General features: G+C 34.6%; 3 protein-coding genes across 3 annotated transcripts; 2 read left to right on the top strand and 1 right to left on the bottom strand.

Moving 5' to 3' along the window:
* Positions 1–2,107: 2,107 nt before the first annotated feature.
* On the top strand, positions 2,108–5,053 carry LOC108863493 (monodehydroascorbate reductase 1, peroxisomal). The gene is made up of 10 exons (XM_018637936.2): positions 2,108–2,266; positions 2,694–2,765; positions 2,843–2,894; positions 2,987–3,067; positions 3,247–3,365; positions 3,454–3,673; positions 3,761–3,879; positions 4,105–4,230; positions 4,313–4,453; positions 4,564–5,053. Exons 1-10 carry the CDS (start codon positions 2,216–2,218, stop codon positions 4,885–4,887), a joined length of 1,305 nt encoding a protein of 434 aa, XP_018493438.1. The 5' UTR covers positions 2,108–2,215; the 3' UTR covers positions 4,888–5,053.
* A 336-nt stretch (positions 5,054–5,389) lies between these two features.
* LOC108862988 (mediator of RNA polymerase II transcription subunit 28) lies at positions 5,390–6,573 on the top strand. The gene is made up of 3 exons (XM_018637273.2): positions 5,390–5,677; positions 6,102–6,217; positions 6,303–6,573. The coding sequence occupies exons 1-3, from the start codon at positions 5,458–5,460 to the stop codon at positions 6,435–6,437; spliced, it is 471 nt and encodes a 156-aa protein (XP_018492775.1). The 5' UTR covers positions 5,390–5,457; the 3' UTR covers positions 6,438–6,573.
* On the bottom strand, positions 6,476–10,435 carry LOC108862987 (vacuolar-sorting receptor 1). The gene is made up of 12 exons (XM_056986697.1): positions 10,025–10,435; positions 8,630–9,322; positions 8,438–8,526; positions 8,276–8,345; positions 8,100–8,183; positions 7,898–7,974; positions 7,707–7,788; positions 7,470–7,552; positions 7,322–7,388; positions 7,097–7,225; positions 6,903–7,015; positions 6,476–6,817 (listed from the first exon to the last, which is right to left on the bottom strand). Exons 1-12 carry the CDS (start codon positions 10,320–10,322, stop codon positions 6,725–6,727), a joined length of 1,878 nt encoding a protein of 625 aa, XP_056842677.1. The 5' UTR covers positions 10,323–10,435; the 3' UTR covers positions 6,476–6,724.
* Positions 10,436–14,491: the final 4,056 nt, after the last annotated feature.

Here is a 14,491-nt window from a genome sequence, read left to right as displayed (position 1 = left end):
TCCGTTTCATAATATTTGATATTTTTGTCTTAGTGCATATAAATTAAAACAATTATATAGTTTTTAAAAAGTATTTGAAAGATATAATTTAAAATCATTGAACCAATTATAAAACATACTGTAAAATCTAATTGGTTAAACAGTTTTAAGTAAGTTAAAGTTAAATTTTAAATTTTAAATTTTAAATTTTCATATAAATTAAAACAAAATAATATTTTAAAATATTATCTATTTTAAAACAGAAAGGATAATGATTTAGATTGATTCATCCTGTTTACACAATTGGCTTCTCTCACTAGTAAATAATTCAAGATGTATAAGCTCACATATGTATCCTATCTTATGCAAAACTCACATAAACATGCCTAATGAAGTTAATGGAAAACAAGCATCTAGAACAAATCAACCATGAGAAACCCCACATATTCTTAATAATTCTTGAAGGTTTACCTTCTATGATCGTTACATTTTCCCTTATTTCAATGCAAATTAAATTTTTCAGTTTATAGTTTTCTTCCGTTTTACTTTATTTGTCGTTTTAGGTTTATACACATATATTAAAAAATATTTATTTTTGTACATTTGCGAAATAAAAATATTATTATCCATTCAATTAACCATATTTTAACCAATAAAAAAAATTATTAATAAATTTTGCACTAAAATCATAAAACTATAATTATTTTGAAACGAAAATTTTCCTTTACAATAACGTGTCATCTGAAACGGAGGAAGTCTATAACTTATGGTAGTTAAATGGTTAAAATGATTTTATTATGTGAGCAGGAGACGACTATGATTAAAATCCTCTTCCTGTTATTGAAGACGTTTAAATGGATTCATTTACATGTTACTAAGATTAGCATGGACTTTAGCTTAGAATCACGACTACTAAAATAAAAAAATAGTGTAATTTACGTATGGATGTTGATAATTATTGCGTGGACGGCGAACCAGAACAACAAATGATTCGAGTTTTATTTGTATTGATGAATATTAAACAAAACAATATCGATGGGAGCTATTAGATCTCAGAGATGAGAATCCTAGGAAGATGATATGTATAAAAATAATAGAGGAAAAATCAAATTAGTTTTGGTAAAATAAAAATATTTTTTCTAAAGGGAACAAGCTAGAGAATAAGGCAGCCAGTATTGGTTTCACGTGTCTGTGTCGACAAGCCACACCCCCCATGAAAGGCTTGCTTGACGTTTTTGTCTCCGTATGCATCTAATCAACTCCACCAAATTTTCTGCTTCCATTTATTTATCAGACTTCTCAATTATATGTATTTTGAATTCAAAAGAGAAAACAGTAAAACTATAAAGAAAAACAATTCGAACATATGGGTTATTGTACCTACTGTTTTGGGATGAGAATGTGAAAGATATATAATTAGTTCCTTAAACAAGTGCATTATTTATGAACGGTATGATAAAAAAACCTATATATATAAAATAATTGGTTACAATTTATTTATATATAATTAGATAATCCTCTTCTAGTTCCAATCATTTATATTCTTCACAAGTAGTATTATTGTTTATTCCATCCATATAGTATTAGGGGCCAATTTTAATCCATCAGAAAGCAAGAACTTGAATGTGATTAATCGCAATACTAATAGACATTCTAACCCATTACTGTTTACATGTTATATATAAACTGCTCACTCTTTGTAAACTTTATATAGGAAATTAGAACCCTGGTCTAAATCACGCTATTTCAGGCATGTATTTGTGTGTAAATGTGAGGTTTGTAAAAATAATTATCACGAGTCATCACAATTGCACTACTTTCTTGAATTTGTTCTTATGGGCCTTATGTCCAAAAATATCAACCCAATAAGCTTCAAACCCATCATACTTACCTCATGACTTATCCAGTAACGTGGCACATTTGTGACTTTTCCAATCCCACCAACTATTTTTGACTTAAATAAATAAAAAGAAACAAATCCATAATCCCCTAAATTATTTTATTTCCTTTCCAGTTATACGATGGATCACGACGTTTGAAAAATCCAACGGCGATTATCTCGCCACGTGTATGAAACAATCTTCATCCTCCAATCAACGGCCGAGTTTTAGTTAAGTTATAAGCCAATGACACTCGCCTCAAATATTAGCCTTACGCTATTTTCCTCACCAGCATTTTCACACAAACCAACTTCAGCGACAAGATAACAAACTTGTGAAGATCGATCGGATAAAAAATGGCGGAGAAGAGCTTCAAGTACATCATCCTCGGCGGCGGCGTTTCAGCCGTGAGTTTCTCTCCCCTCTCTTAATATCACAAAGAGATTGTTTCGATTTGTTTTCGCAAAACACCACAATTCTCGTAGCTCGTTATACTCGGTTAGGTTATTAAATCGTAATTTTGAACGTCCGATCGGTGACTGATTCGATTCGATCCGATCGTTGAGACATAATATTGAAATCGAGCAATCGCATGTTGATCGATCTATTATTCTAGCTTTCGGCTCTTTCGTAACGGAAGAATGGTGTTATTATGAATATACGTATACCTCGTGATTCTCTTTAGATTGTTACACTTGGTTTGAGATCAGATCAATCGTATGTTAGTACATGATCATCGTCTACTGTAAAATTAAGATAGTTCCAATTGCACATACACATACAGGAAGCAATTTCATCTCTGATCTTGAGTTTTTTTTTTTGTTGTTGTTGTAGGGATACGCAGCTAAGGAGTTTGCTAGTCAAGGGGTTAAACCAGGAGAATTGGCGGTTATCTCCAAAGAGGCGGTAAGCTTTGGAAACTTTTATTAATGATGCCAGTGTGTTGTCTTGTAAACTATGATCCCTATGTACTTTGGTGTTAGGTGGCTCCTTATGAACGTCCTGCTCTTAGCAAGGGATATTTGTTTCCTGAAGGTAAGACGATTGTTCTGGTGTTTTACTTGCTACAATGATTAGTTTTGGAATTTGTGTTTCCGGAGCGACTTTTAATCTTGTTTCTGTTGCAGGGGCGGCTAGACTTCCAGGTTTCCATTGCTGTGTTGGTAGTGGTGGAGAAAAACTGCTTCCTGAATCATACAAACAGAAAGGTAATGAACTCTCTCTCTGCACTTCCACACTATCAATGCCCTCTGCTCATCTACCTAGTCCCACTCGTTATGATCCCAATGAATTTATCGACGTTACACTTCTCTGCCAGCTAAGCTTAAGTGATTGTGGTAATAGAACTAAATTAATCTATCATTTTGGTTGTTCTTTGTGTCTGCAGGGATTGAGTTGATACTAAGCACAGAAATAGTGAAAGCAGATCTTGCTGCCAAGAGTCTTGTCAGCGCAGCTGGAGATGTTTTCAAATATGAAACTCTCATCATTGCAACTGGTTCTACTGTAAAGACCCATATCCTTGCATTTCCCGCATCATCAACCTTCTTAAAGATTATCTGATAAAAAAATATCTCTTTTTATTTCCTTGCAGGTTCTCAGATTGACTGACTTTGGTGTGAAAGGTGCTGACTCAAAGAACATCCTCTATCTGAGGGAGATTGATGATGCTGACAAAGTGGTTGAAGCAATCAAAGCAAAGAAAGGTGGAAAGGCTGTAGTTGTTGGCGGAGGCTACATTGGTCTTGAGCTTAGTGCAGCTTTGAGGATCAACAATTTTGATGTCACTATGGTTTTCCCTGAACCTTGGTGCAGTAAGTCGATCCCTTATCTTTTTGCAAATCAGTTATTTATATCATATGCATTGCTTAGTTTCTCATGACATAAAAATGTTCACGCAGTGCCTAGGCTTTTCACCGCAGACATTGCTGCTTTCTATGAGACTTACTATACAAACAAGGGAGTGAAGATCATTAAAGGAACAGTGGCATCTGGGTTCACTGCACATCCAAATGGAGAGGTAAACCAAATAATCATTAGCTATAAGAGCTGACAATTGAGTTTAACACTTCAGTTTCAGTTCTCTTGGTTTTGTACTAATTGAAATCGACTATGGTTCCAGATATTGTGGGGGTTAAGATAGTAAAACCAGTCAGTTGATAAGCACATTTTGGTTCATTTAATTAATTAGCTTTTCCAAACTGTCTCGGTACAAATGTCTCTCACTTGTTCTTCTCCTCTCCAGGTGAATGAAGTTCAACTCAAGGATGGAAGGTCACTAGAAGCCGACATTGTGATAGTTGGAGTTGGTGCGAAACCATTGACAGCCTTATTCAAGGGACAGGTCGAAGAAGACAAAGGTGGAATTAAGGTAAACTATCTGTTTGTATGCGTCTCTTTCTTGTTCTCCCGTACCATTTCTGATTTGGATCTTTTTTCACCTCTTAACGCAGACCGATGCATTCTTCAAAACAAGTGTTCCTGATGTTTACGCTGTTGGTGACGTTGCCACTTTCCCCTTGAAAATGTATGGAGACATGAGAAGGGTCGAGCATGTTGACCATTCTCGCAAATCCGCAGAGCAAGCTGTTAAGGTAAATATACGATGAATACAACAAAGCCTGGTGTTGTTTCAAACGCTACATTTATTATCTTAAGAGCCCGTTTATAAAAAAGTCCTCATATATGTGATACATTATTACAGGCGATCAAAGCGGCTGAAGGAGGCGGTGCGGTGGAGGAATACGACTACCTTCCATACTTCTACTCGCGCTCGTTTGATCTCTCATGGCAGTTCTATGGAGACAACGTAGGAGACTCAGTCTTGTTCGGAGACAGCAATCCATCAAACCCAAAACCAAGATTTGGAGCGTATTGGGTTAAAGATGGTAAAGTGGTCGGAGCATTCATGGAAGGAGGGAGTGGTGATGAGAACAAAGCTTTGGCTAAAGTGGCTAAAGCTAGACCTGCTGCAGAGAGCCTCGACGATCTTACCAAACAAGGTATCTCCTTCGCCGCTAAGATTTGAGGAGAAAAAATGGAGAGTTTAACCATCCTTTTTTATATTCTGTTACAATAAAAGCAATGTGTTTAGCACGGACGTATGCTGAAATAAGTTGTGTTATTGAATGAGACCTGATTGGCTATTGGTAAACAGTATCATTAAATAGCTTTTTATCTTTGGACATGGTTCACTTGTGATGATTAAAACCGTTATTTATTAGACTTTATAATGAGAGATGTGAAGCATATTCATAAGCTTGTTGGTGGGACACTTACACATACTGCAATACAGATCATGTATGTACAGCTTTTGTAAAAGCTAAAAGCCATCTCTTTCACAAGAAAGAAGTCGCGAAACCAAAACTGTGTGTATTGAGGTATTTTGGGGAAAACTCAAGAGTGGCTGAACTGTTATCCAAGCAAAATTGTTTTTTTTTTGGTGAACAAACTGAACTTTTGTCCGAACAATTGAGAATACGAGAACTAGACCCAATAAAAAGCCCACTTGGTAAAACACTTGTTCCCCGGATCCACTTCACTTAAAACCAAACCAACAAAGGGCAATTAACCCCAGAGAGCGATAGAGATCGGAGCGATGGACTATCAGCCACAACCGCCGCCATCTTCTGACCCTTCTCCGTCGCCGTCTGACCGTCTTCCGGGAATCAGATCACCGGAGACGCCATCGAACAATCAGAACCACGAGATAGAGGACATAATGGGTTGCGTCACGGCTTTGGAAGCAGCACTGCTCCCATGTTTGCCAGCTAGAGAGCTTCAAGCCATCGACCGCTCTCCTCATCCTTCTCATCAAAGTCAGTCCCTTTTCTTATCTCTTGATCTTGTCTTTGAACCATCTCTTTTTCACCATTCTCAAAGTCTCAGCCTTTGAGAAGTCATTCAAGTTTTAGTATAATAGTTGACTTTCTTTATTAAAATCAATCCCAGTTCCCCCTCTAGTGTTTGGTTTAGTACTATTACCGTAAGGTCCGTAAATCGTTTTAAGTCTGGAGTTATTCTTGGCTGTAAGAAAGGCAATGGCTTCTTGTCTGGTGGTTGATAGTTTGAAAGTTGTCTGTTTCTTTCTACTAGAGAATATCATTTTTACTTCACTTGCTTAACTTATGATCTCTACTTAATTATCGATCATAACCTGAAGCATTTTTAAAAAAAATATTCTAGCTTGCCTGTTGATCAACGATGATGTGTTTTAATGTCTTTTATTTCCTTTCATTGCAGTTGATGTTGAACGTCACGCCAGAGATTTCATGGAAGCTGCTAAGAAGCTCCAGCTTTATTTCATGGGATTGAAGCGAGAAGATCACGCCCCCACAAGAGCTGAAAGTCTTAGGAAGGTTAGTTTCTAACAACTCACCAATGTGAGAGTTAACTCCAAACACATATTTGTCTCAAATCAGTTTCTGGTCTGTTGCTTAACAGGAGATTGCAGTCATGGAGGAAGAGCTCAAGACAAAAGAGGAGCTTATAAAGAAGCACTCGAGGCTTATCCAAGAATCACAGAAGCTAGTGAAAGAACAGATTGAGAAACACAGAGTGGAGCTGGAGAAAGTATAACACATCAAGCAATGTTTATTTTGTTTCAGTAGCATATATAGATGCAAACTCTCCTACTTATTTATTCATCCCATTTTATGTCTTTATTTTACATTGCAATAGTAATGCAGACAAAAGAGTGATTCCCATCTGCAAATCCACATCCCTTACAAAAAGCGCAGATACACTTAAATTATTATTGTTTTTGTGTGGCTTCTCTCAAGTCTATTAGATTCATTTACATGGAAGAAACACAGAAGAAGCTTCCCGTGGAAAGAGAGTCACTTGGTTTATGTTGACAACTTCACTCATATATCCATATGAGGACCACTAGGGGTGGGTTGGCTCTCCAATGGCATGTACTGTGCCATGATGCCTCTTATCTCCGCATCCATGTAAGTCTGCACAATTGTTTTGTTACTCAACTAATCTACCTAGATGGCTAATCTTCAATATGTATACATTATGATAACGAGGGAAACATACCCTGATCCTGTATTTGTAGACAGCATATCCGGCAAGACCTGCAACACCCACTCCGATTATAAGAAACCACAAAAAGCTCCAGCTGAGCTTTGTAGTTCCAACTTTGCTTGAACCTAACACATTCAAAAGCATCAAGCTTTGATCAATGGCTCTGCATTAAGTATGGGGCTTAAGAGGAAGGAAGATCTCTCTACCTATACAAGTGTCGTGTTCACGCATGTAGAGCAAACCATTCTTGCAGCTGCATTCATAACTTCCCCATGTGTTTTTACATTTACAGTCTGCGCACTGGCAAACCTTTTTCTCTTTGCACTCGTCCACATCTACCACACAATCAATCAAAATAATACCGTTTAGTTCTATATGCAAAGTAGACCGCATGAATATTAGTGCTACTAAAAACTTCCTCAACCAAATACCTTCACAGCTCTTTACTCCATCGCCCTTGAACCCAAGTGGGCATTTGCAACCATTTGAATGATCATCCTGAAAATTTCCATTTCAACAATGGTTAAGAAGATGATTGCTCAAGAACTAGAGATTTGATAAAGAACAACAAATACTTACTACGCAAGCAGAGTAAGTGTAGCTGCCTCGGGTTTCTCTCCAGCATCCTCCATTGTTGATACCACAATGCAAAGCTCCAGAGGCTGCCACGAAAAGAAAAGAAAAAAAAAGGAAAAAAACGTTGAGAACTGAGAGCATGCAATACATAGGAAATAGATAGAATCACCATGCCAGAGTTTGTGTTCTATTCCACACAAAAAAAAGTATTTCAAGCTACAAGGAGATAAACTAATATACCTCTGCAGTGAGTGTAACCGTCACCAGTAAATTTAACACCTTGAACAGTAGGGCACTCACACAATCTTCCCCTATATGTATCCTAAAATGCCCAATTAAGATCAAACAAAGAGTAATCAGTCTTAGTAGCAACAACAACAAAAAAAACAAAACCTGGAAAAGAAATAAAAACAGCAAAGGCCAAATGGTACCCGGCATGCAGTCAAGTTGGAAGCTCTGTCTTGCCAGCACCCACCATTGTTTTCCAAACATTCGTTAGTATTTAAATCTGCAATAGAAAAAAGAGAAAAAACAGAAACTTAACTCAAGACGATGTCCTCACTCAAATGTCACCAAAACTTTACAAGAAATGAGATATCATAAAATGAATAGTGAATGTCATGGAGATGGAACCTTCAGTTAGACATATAGCTGGTTCTGTTGACTCTTGAAAACCTGAACACATAGCTTTCAGCACTGCCCCTTTCTCCAGTTTACCTAAAAGCCCATGATAGATAGATACTTGAGTTAGCAAAAAAAAAAAATTAAACAGAGGAAGTGAGATGACAAGTTAGCTGTTCTTTCAGTACCTCTGTATTGTCTGTTGTTCACTACAAGAGTTGGGAGTATAGTCACGTCTCCACGAGAACCTTTGCCAACCTGAAACATACACATTTCAAGAATACATGGTTAATGTGAAACAAGAGATCTAGTAGAAAAGATTAGAGCCAGCTGGTAACAGAAAGACAAACCTGGGACTCCTGCTCTGCTTTAAGAATAGGGTTCTCCACATCTGCGTTAGGGTCTCCGATACACTTGTCCACCTTCTTGAGATCAATGTCTAAATGCACAGTAACAGAAAGAGAATCCAGAATTAGCCACTACAAGCTGATAGTTAACATCACAGGAGCAAAGACCATAGGGTCATGAAGCAATATACTCACCAAGGGACTTGATAATCTCGTCTGCACACTCCTTAGTGTACTTATTATCCTTCATCGGACACCTGATGGCGAAGTCAGTCACATAGTCCCACCAAACCCAAGGCTTGCCAGTCTCATTCAACACTCTATAAACACAAGCCTGGCGTAGATTCTGAACCACAACATCCTTCCCATCATACCCTTTAGTAAAATCCTGCTCAGGATCAGGCGCACAGTACCTTCCATGGTTGATACACTGAGACTTGCACTGCTTACTCAGCGTAAAAGCCTCGGGGCAGTACCAGGTGATGTAGTGCGGAGTGAACTGTGTATGCCCTCCTTTCTCGAGAATCTGAGCAGCTCCTTTGAAGTTCTTGAGAAACTCGATCTGAGTGTCACACTTCTTCCCACACTGGTCGTTGCTGTTAGTCCAGAGCTCGTATTCCACACGCTCGTCAGGGTGCGGAACAGACTCGGTCCAGTCCAGCTTCATGTTCACCATGTCGCCACCGGAGAGAGCAGACTTTAAACTGTCTCCCAAGGACTTGGTGATGAGAGCAGATGGAATGGTGATGTTTTGGAGATAATCTGCATCGGATTTGTCTTCTTCAGGTGTGTCCATTGTAATCAATGGCTCGGCTTTGTTGTCAGCTACAAGAATCGCTGCTGCTCCAGCTTGTTGAGCTATCCATGCTTTCAAAGTGAAGAAACAGTCTGTGTTCACAATAAAAACAAACATTCAGTTCCATAAAATTGAATATTTTCCCCCAAAATACTAAACAAAAAAATTGAATCTTTTTCAAATGCTATAATGAAAAATGATTTTTTTTTTTCAAATATTATAACCAAAATTGAAAATTTTCCAGATACAATAACCAAAAATAGAATCTTTTCACATTCTAAACGGAAGATTGAATATTTTTCAAATACTATAACGAAAAACTGAATCTTTTCAAATGCTATAACCCAAAAATTGAACCTTTTTCAAATACTATAACCAAAAATTGAATCTTTTTCAAATGCTATAACCAAAAAAAATTGAACCTTTTCCAAATATTATAGCCAAAATTAGATTTTTTTCCATATGTTATAACCAAAACTGAATCTTCTCCACATATTATAAACAAAACCTGAATCTTTTCCAGATAGTATAAACCAAAATTGCATATTTTCCAAACACTATAAGCAAAAAATTGAACATTTACCACATACTATAAGCAAAAATTAAAAAATTGAAGCTTTTCCTAATACTACAACCAAAAATTGAACATTTTTCACATACCATAAGCAAAAAAAAAAGAGAATCTTTTACTATCCCTAGACCCTAATACTATAACCTAAAAATTCAATCTTTTTCAGATACTACTTACTATAAACCTAATTGAGCAAATCCAATTAAGGGGAAACAAACCGAACCTCCACGATCGATGAGAACAAAAGTGGGTAAGCGACCAGCCTTCGACTTGAAGGATATATCGAAATCGCTGAAGCTTTTACAAGCCTTCTGATTCGATTTGGGATACACGACGGTTCCCACCAGTGTGCCGCCGTACTGAGGAACTCCGAAGTTCCCGATGGCACATTCGTAAATACCCTTGATCGAATCGGGCGACGTGACTTTGAGGTTGTTCTTCTCCACGACGAATCTACCGAGGGCTAGGCTCAAGATCAGAAGAAACGAGGCACTGAAAAACCCTAGCTTCTCCTGATTCATGGTTTGAAGTAAGATCTGAAACCCTAGATTACAGAGAGATCCGAGATCAGAACAGTGGTTTTTGTTTGGTCTTTAGGAGAGAGGAGAGAAGGCTTCTGAGTTAAGGAAAGAAGAGGAAGGTTTATGTAATGTAATAATAAATATATTAGGATTAGATTTACATGAAATGTTTAGAGTTAATTTAGTAATTAATTAATTAAATGATGGGAAGCATGGAGGGGTTAATGGAACGGTTCTTCTTTGTCGTTTCCGTAAATGTAGATAACAAAGATGAGTTTTAAAATTAGTTATGAATAGTAAAACGGGAAACACGTGTGTGTTGTTGTTATCTTGTAATTAAGATCTTTAGTATATCCAACCTGTACTGAAATAGAATACTCTTTAGACATTAGTACAGAGTCTACAGACTCAAGTCAGTGTATACGGAGCCCATATCTAGATTTTCTTTTAAGTACATTTCTTACCCATTACTTATAATATTGTGGTGGTTTATATTTTTGATGATCATAATCTTTCACGATCTGAGGTATTAAACAAAATTAACAAAACAGTAAAAGAAATACGTACTTGGTGAGAACAAAGACGTTTGAAATGAACCAGAAAAATGAATTAAGATAGAGGATTAATCAAGTATATTATTCGGACAGAACTTTTAAGTTTGATACACAATAAATTGAAATAGTGTTCATAAGCAGGGTAAATGCTAGTAGTAAACCATAACTTGTGGTTTAGTGGTGATTATTATGAAGGAAAAGTTTAGTACAGTGAAATCACTAGAGTTCGAGTCCCGTCCACTAGAAAATTAACGTTTTAATATCGCTAAGGATATGGGACCAATACGTGGATAACTCATGATTAGTATGGACCATTTCCGTTGGATCAGGATACTCATATATAATTCCAAAAAATGCTAGTAGTAGCCACTGAATTTGTATTATGTACATAGCTGCATATATTTGTAACCACTGCACTGCACATAACCTTAAATGTTTTCAGAGAAGAAGCACACCACTAGTAGATATATTGCCAAAAGAGCCGATTTAGGAAGAGCATAATTTGTTTGTTCTTCAAATAAGAGAGATCCCATTTGGGTCACCTCAAACACAACTAGAAGGTTCTCCCATATGGCTTTAGCCATGAACGAGGCATATGGTACCATGTAAAAAAGAAGAAGATAGAACCAGTTTATTGAACTCCAAAAAAAAGTCCAACCTTATAATTCATTAGAAGTTTTTTTATAACACATGTAACTAGGGTAATGTTCTATCAATAAAACTCATATGATTAAATTTACTCTTGTTTTGAATCTCATATCATGATATCAGAGCTAAATTATCGTAAGAACTACATTGATTATAGATAATATTCATCAAATGAGAAGGAGCTACCTTTTACGTACGGTAGCAAAGTTGTCTTCACTAGAACACATAAATAAGTATGTATACAAGTCTATAACAGTTGACAAAAAAAAACAAGTCTATAACCTTAATTACATGAATTATAATTTTTTTTTAACTATTTCTAATATATTTTGCTATTTTATCTTTAAAATAGAATAACTCTATAGGAAGAAATATATTTTATAGAGTAAAAAAATAGAGGGATAATATTTCTTTCAAAATATAGCAATATCTATTATACAAGGAATAGAGTAAGAGATGTAAAAATATAAGTGATTTGGAGATCATGTTCTAGTGGATCATAAGGTTGGATTTTTCTTCGGGATTCAATACCGTTAATATATCAATCATGTGAATAAGAGCAAAGACGAAGAACATGATAGTTTTTACTCACCAACTATGAGAAGATTGACCACATTTACTGACATTTCCTCTCGTTGTAAGTTCCAGCATAGTTGCAGCGACCGCAGTTTCCCTGAGCGGTACGTGTATATGTCCATACAAAAACTTGACCTTTCCTCATTGTGTTCATGTCCAACCAATGGTTCATTGCCTACTGTGTATCAGTAAAATCCATAGATGCATAGTCCCCCACAAAACTGGTTTACGAGTCTCTCAAAGACTTAGAAAGGTACTAGTTAGTATCATTTCTAACTGTAGTAAAAAAAATAGTCAACACCAGGGGCGGATCTAGAACTATATTTAATCGGGAGCATATAAAAATTTTCACTGCATTTTTATAACTAGATGGGGGCACTGTCATTTGATTAACCTTAATTGCTTGAAGAATGAGACGGGGTCACGTGATCCCGTACGTCCCTTACTACGTCCGCCTCTGGTCAACACAGTCCAGCTGAACCATAGTGTATTATTATTTTTTTGCTAAATTTGGTAGCATTGAGTGTATATATAGTTATATGTTTTGAAATGTTCCACAAGCATATTATTTTAAAAATCTCATATCTATACATCTTCTCACTATGTTATTTTTTTGCTAAGAATGTAAATATTATTACCAGAATAAGAATTTGGTTACTACCAGAATCTGCTGTTTAGCTATTCTGTTCTTAGAGGCCGCAAAAAAATTTAAAAGAACCTCTAAGAACTAATGATTAAATCCAATCAAACCACTAAAGATGAACACTGAAAATAATAATAGTACTAGAACAAGAGACAACCACTTCTCAATTACTAGGAGGAACCGAGAGAATAGCAAAAGAGGAAAGTTCGGATGGCACACATCCGAGGGTGGCTCAGGATGGCTTCAACGGAGGTGGCTGGCAACGACTCCGGGGCACCACAATAGGAGGACATCGAACAAACAAACCCATAGCTAACACGGTCAAGGACTAAGGTTCTAACCCGACATGACGTTGGAAGATAAAATGTTCCCCAAGCATAATGTTCAAAACATGAGATCCTTTTTAGAATTTTTTTGGGTTCAACATGCTTTTTAGAGTTAAGACTAACTAAATTGCTGCTTAGTTTACCAGTTATTGTTTTTGTTTTTTTTTTTTCAGTTTTGAATATTTTATTTTTCACTATAATGATTTTTGTTTGAAGTTATCCCCTATGCATTATTTGAGAAATGATTTGTCACATGTTATTTTTACAATCACTTTCACTAAATAATATGATATGTCATATTATAATTGATGACATGGCTAATAACAAAATATAACATGGACAATTACATTTAATGCTGATATATATTTTTGGTAAAATTTACAGAATATGGTAATAACTTATACATTACATTTAGTATCGATTTATATTTTTGATACACTTTTTAGAATATGGTAATAACTCATAAATCATCACTAAAATAAATATATTCAACTATGATATTATAAATTTTGAAATATTATTTAATTTTTTTATAACTATAAATTTTTATTATTAAAGTTTATAAAATTATAAATCTTTATAAAAATTATAAATCTTTATAAAAATTATAAATCTTTAGTCGCAATATCATTAGTTTTTTTAGATATTTACAAATTTTAAAAATACTGTTTAGTTTTAGTTTTTGATAACTATACAAAATTTATATGAATTTTTAGTAATTTTATATAATTTGATTTAATATATTTAACCAAAAGAAATATATTCTAACATTATAATTTTAAATATATATACATATATATTCTTAATTTTTTTTTAAATCTCTCTTAATTTTTTGATTAGTTAAATCAAATTTATATTAAATATTGGTCAAAATAATAAATTTATAATATTATACATTTCAATTTTAAATATAATTTTAAATTTTAAAAGTTTATCACTGCACATGTTAGACGGACCTATTTACTTTCATTGACTTGATCGTTTGATTAGTTTCTTTTAAAGCTTGACTAGGTGTTTTCCTGCACCATGTGCAGTAAAAAAAAAATTAAAATATATTTTAATAGATAAATATAAATTATATTTAATTTTTTATTAATATTAAAATTTTCTTTTTTTTATCAATATTTTAATATAAATTTGATTTAACTGAACATTAAAATTAAGATAAAATCAATTTTATTTATTTGAATTATATTTAAGAATGTGCATGTATATATTTAAAATTATAATCTTAGGCAGATTTTTCTATCTATTTATTTTAATTAATATATTAAATAAATATGTAAAATTGCATAATTGTCAAAATATAAAATTAAACAATATTTATAAAATCTGTAGATATATATAAGAAACTAATGATTTTACGATTTAATTTGATTTTTTATAATTTTCTAAAAATATGTATATATTTTTGAAATATTT

The sequence above is a fragment of the Raphanus sativus genome, chromosome 5 (genome assembly GCF_000801105.2).
Source record: "Raphanus sativus cultivar WK10039 chromosome 5, ASM80110v3, whole genome shotgun sequence".
Lineage (NCBI taxonomy): Eukaryota > Viridiplantae > Streptophyta > Magnoliopsida > Brassicales > Brassicaceae > Raphanus > Raphanus sativus.
Note: the sequence above shows the minus strand (reverse complement) of the source record. Positions and strands in the feature narration are given on the sequence as shown.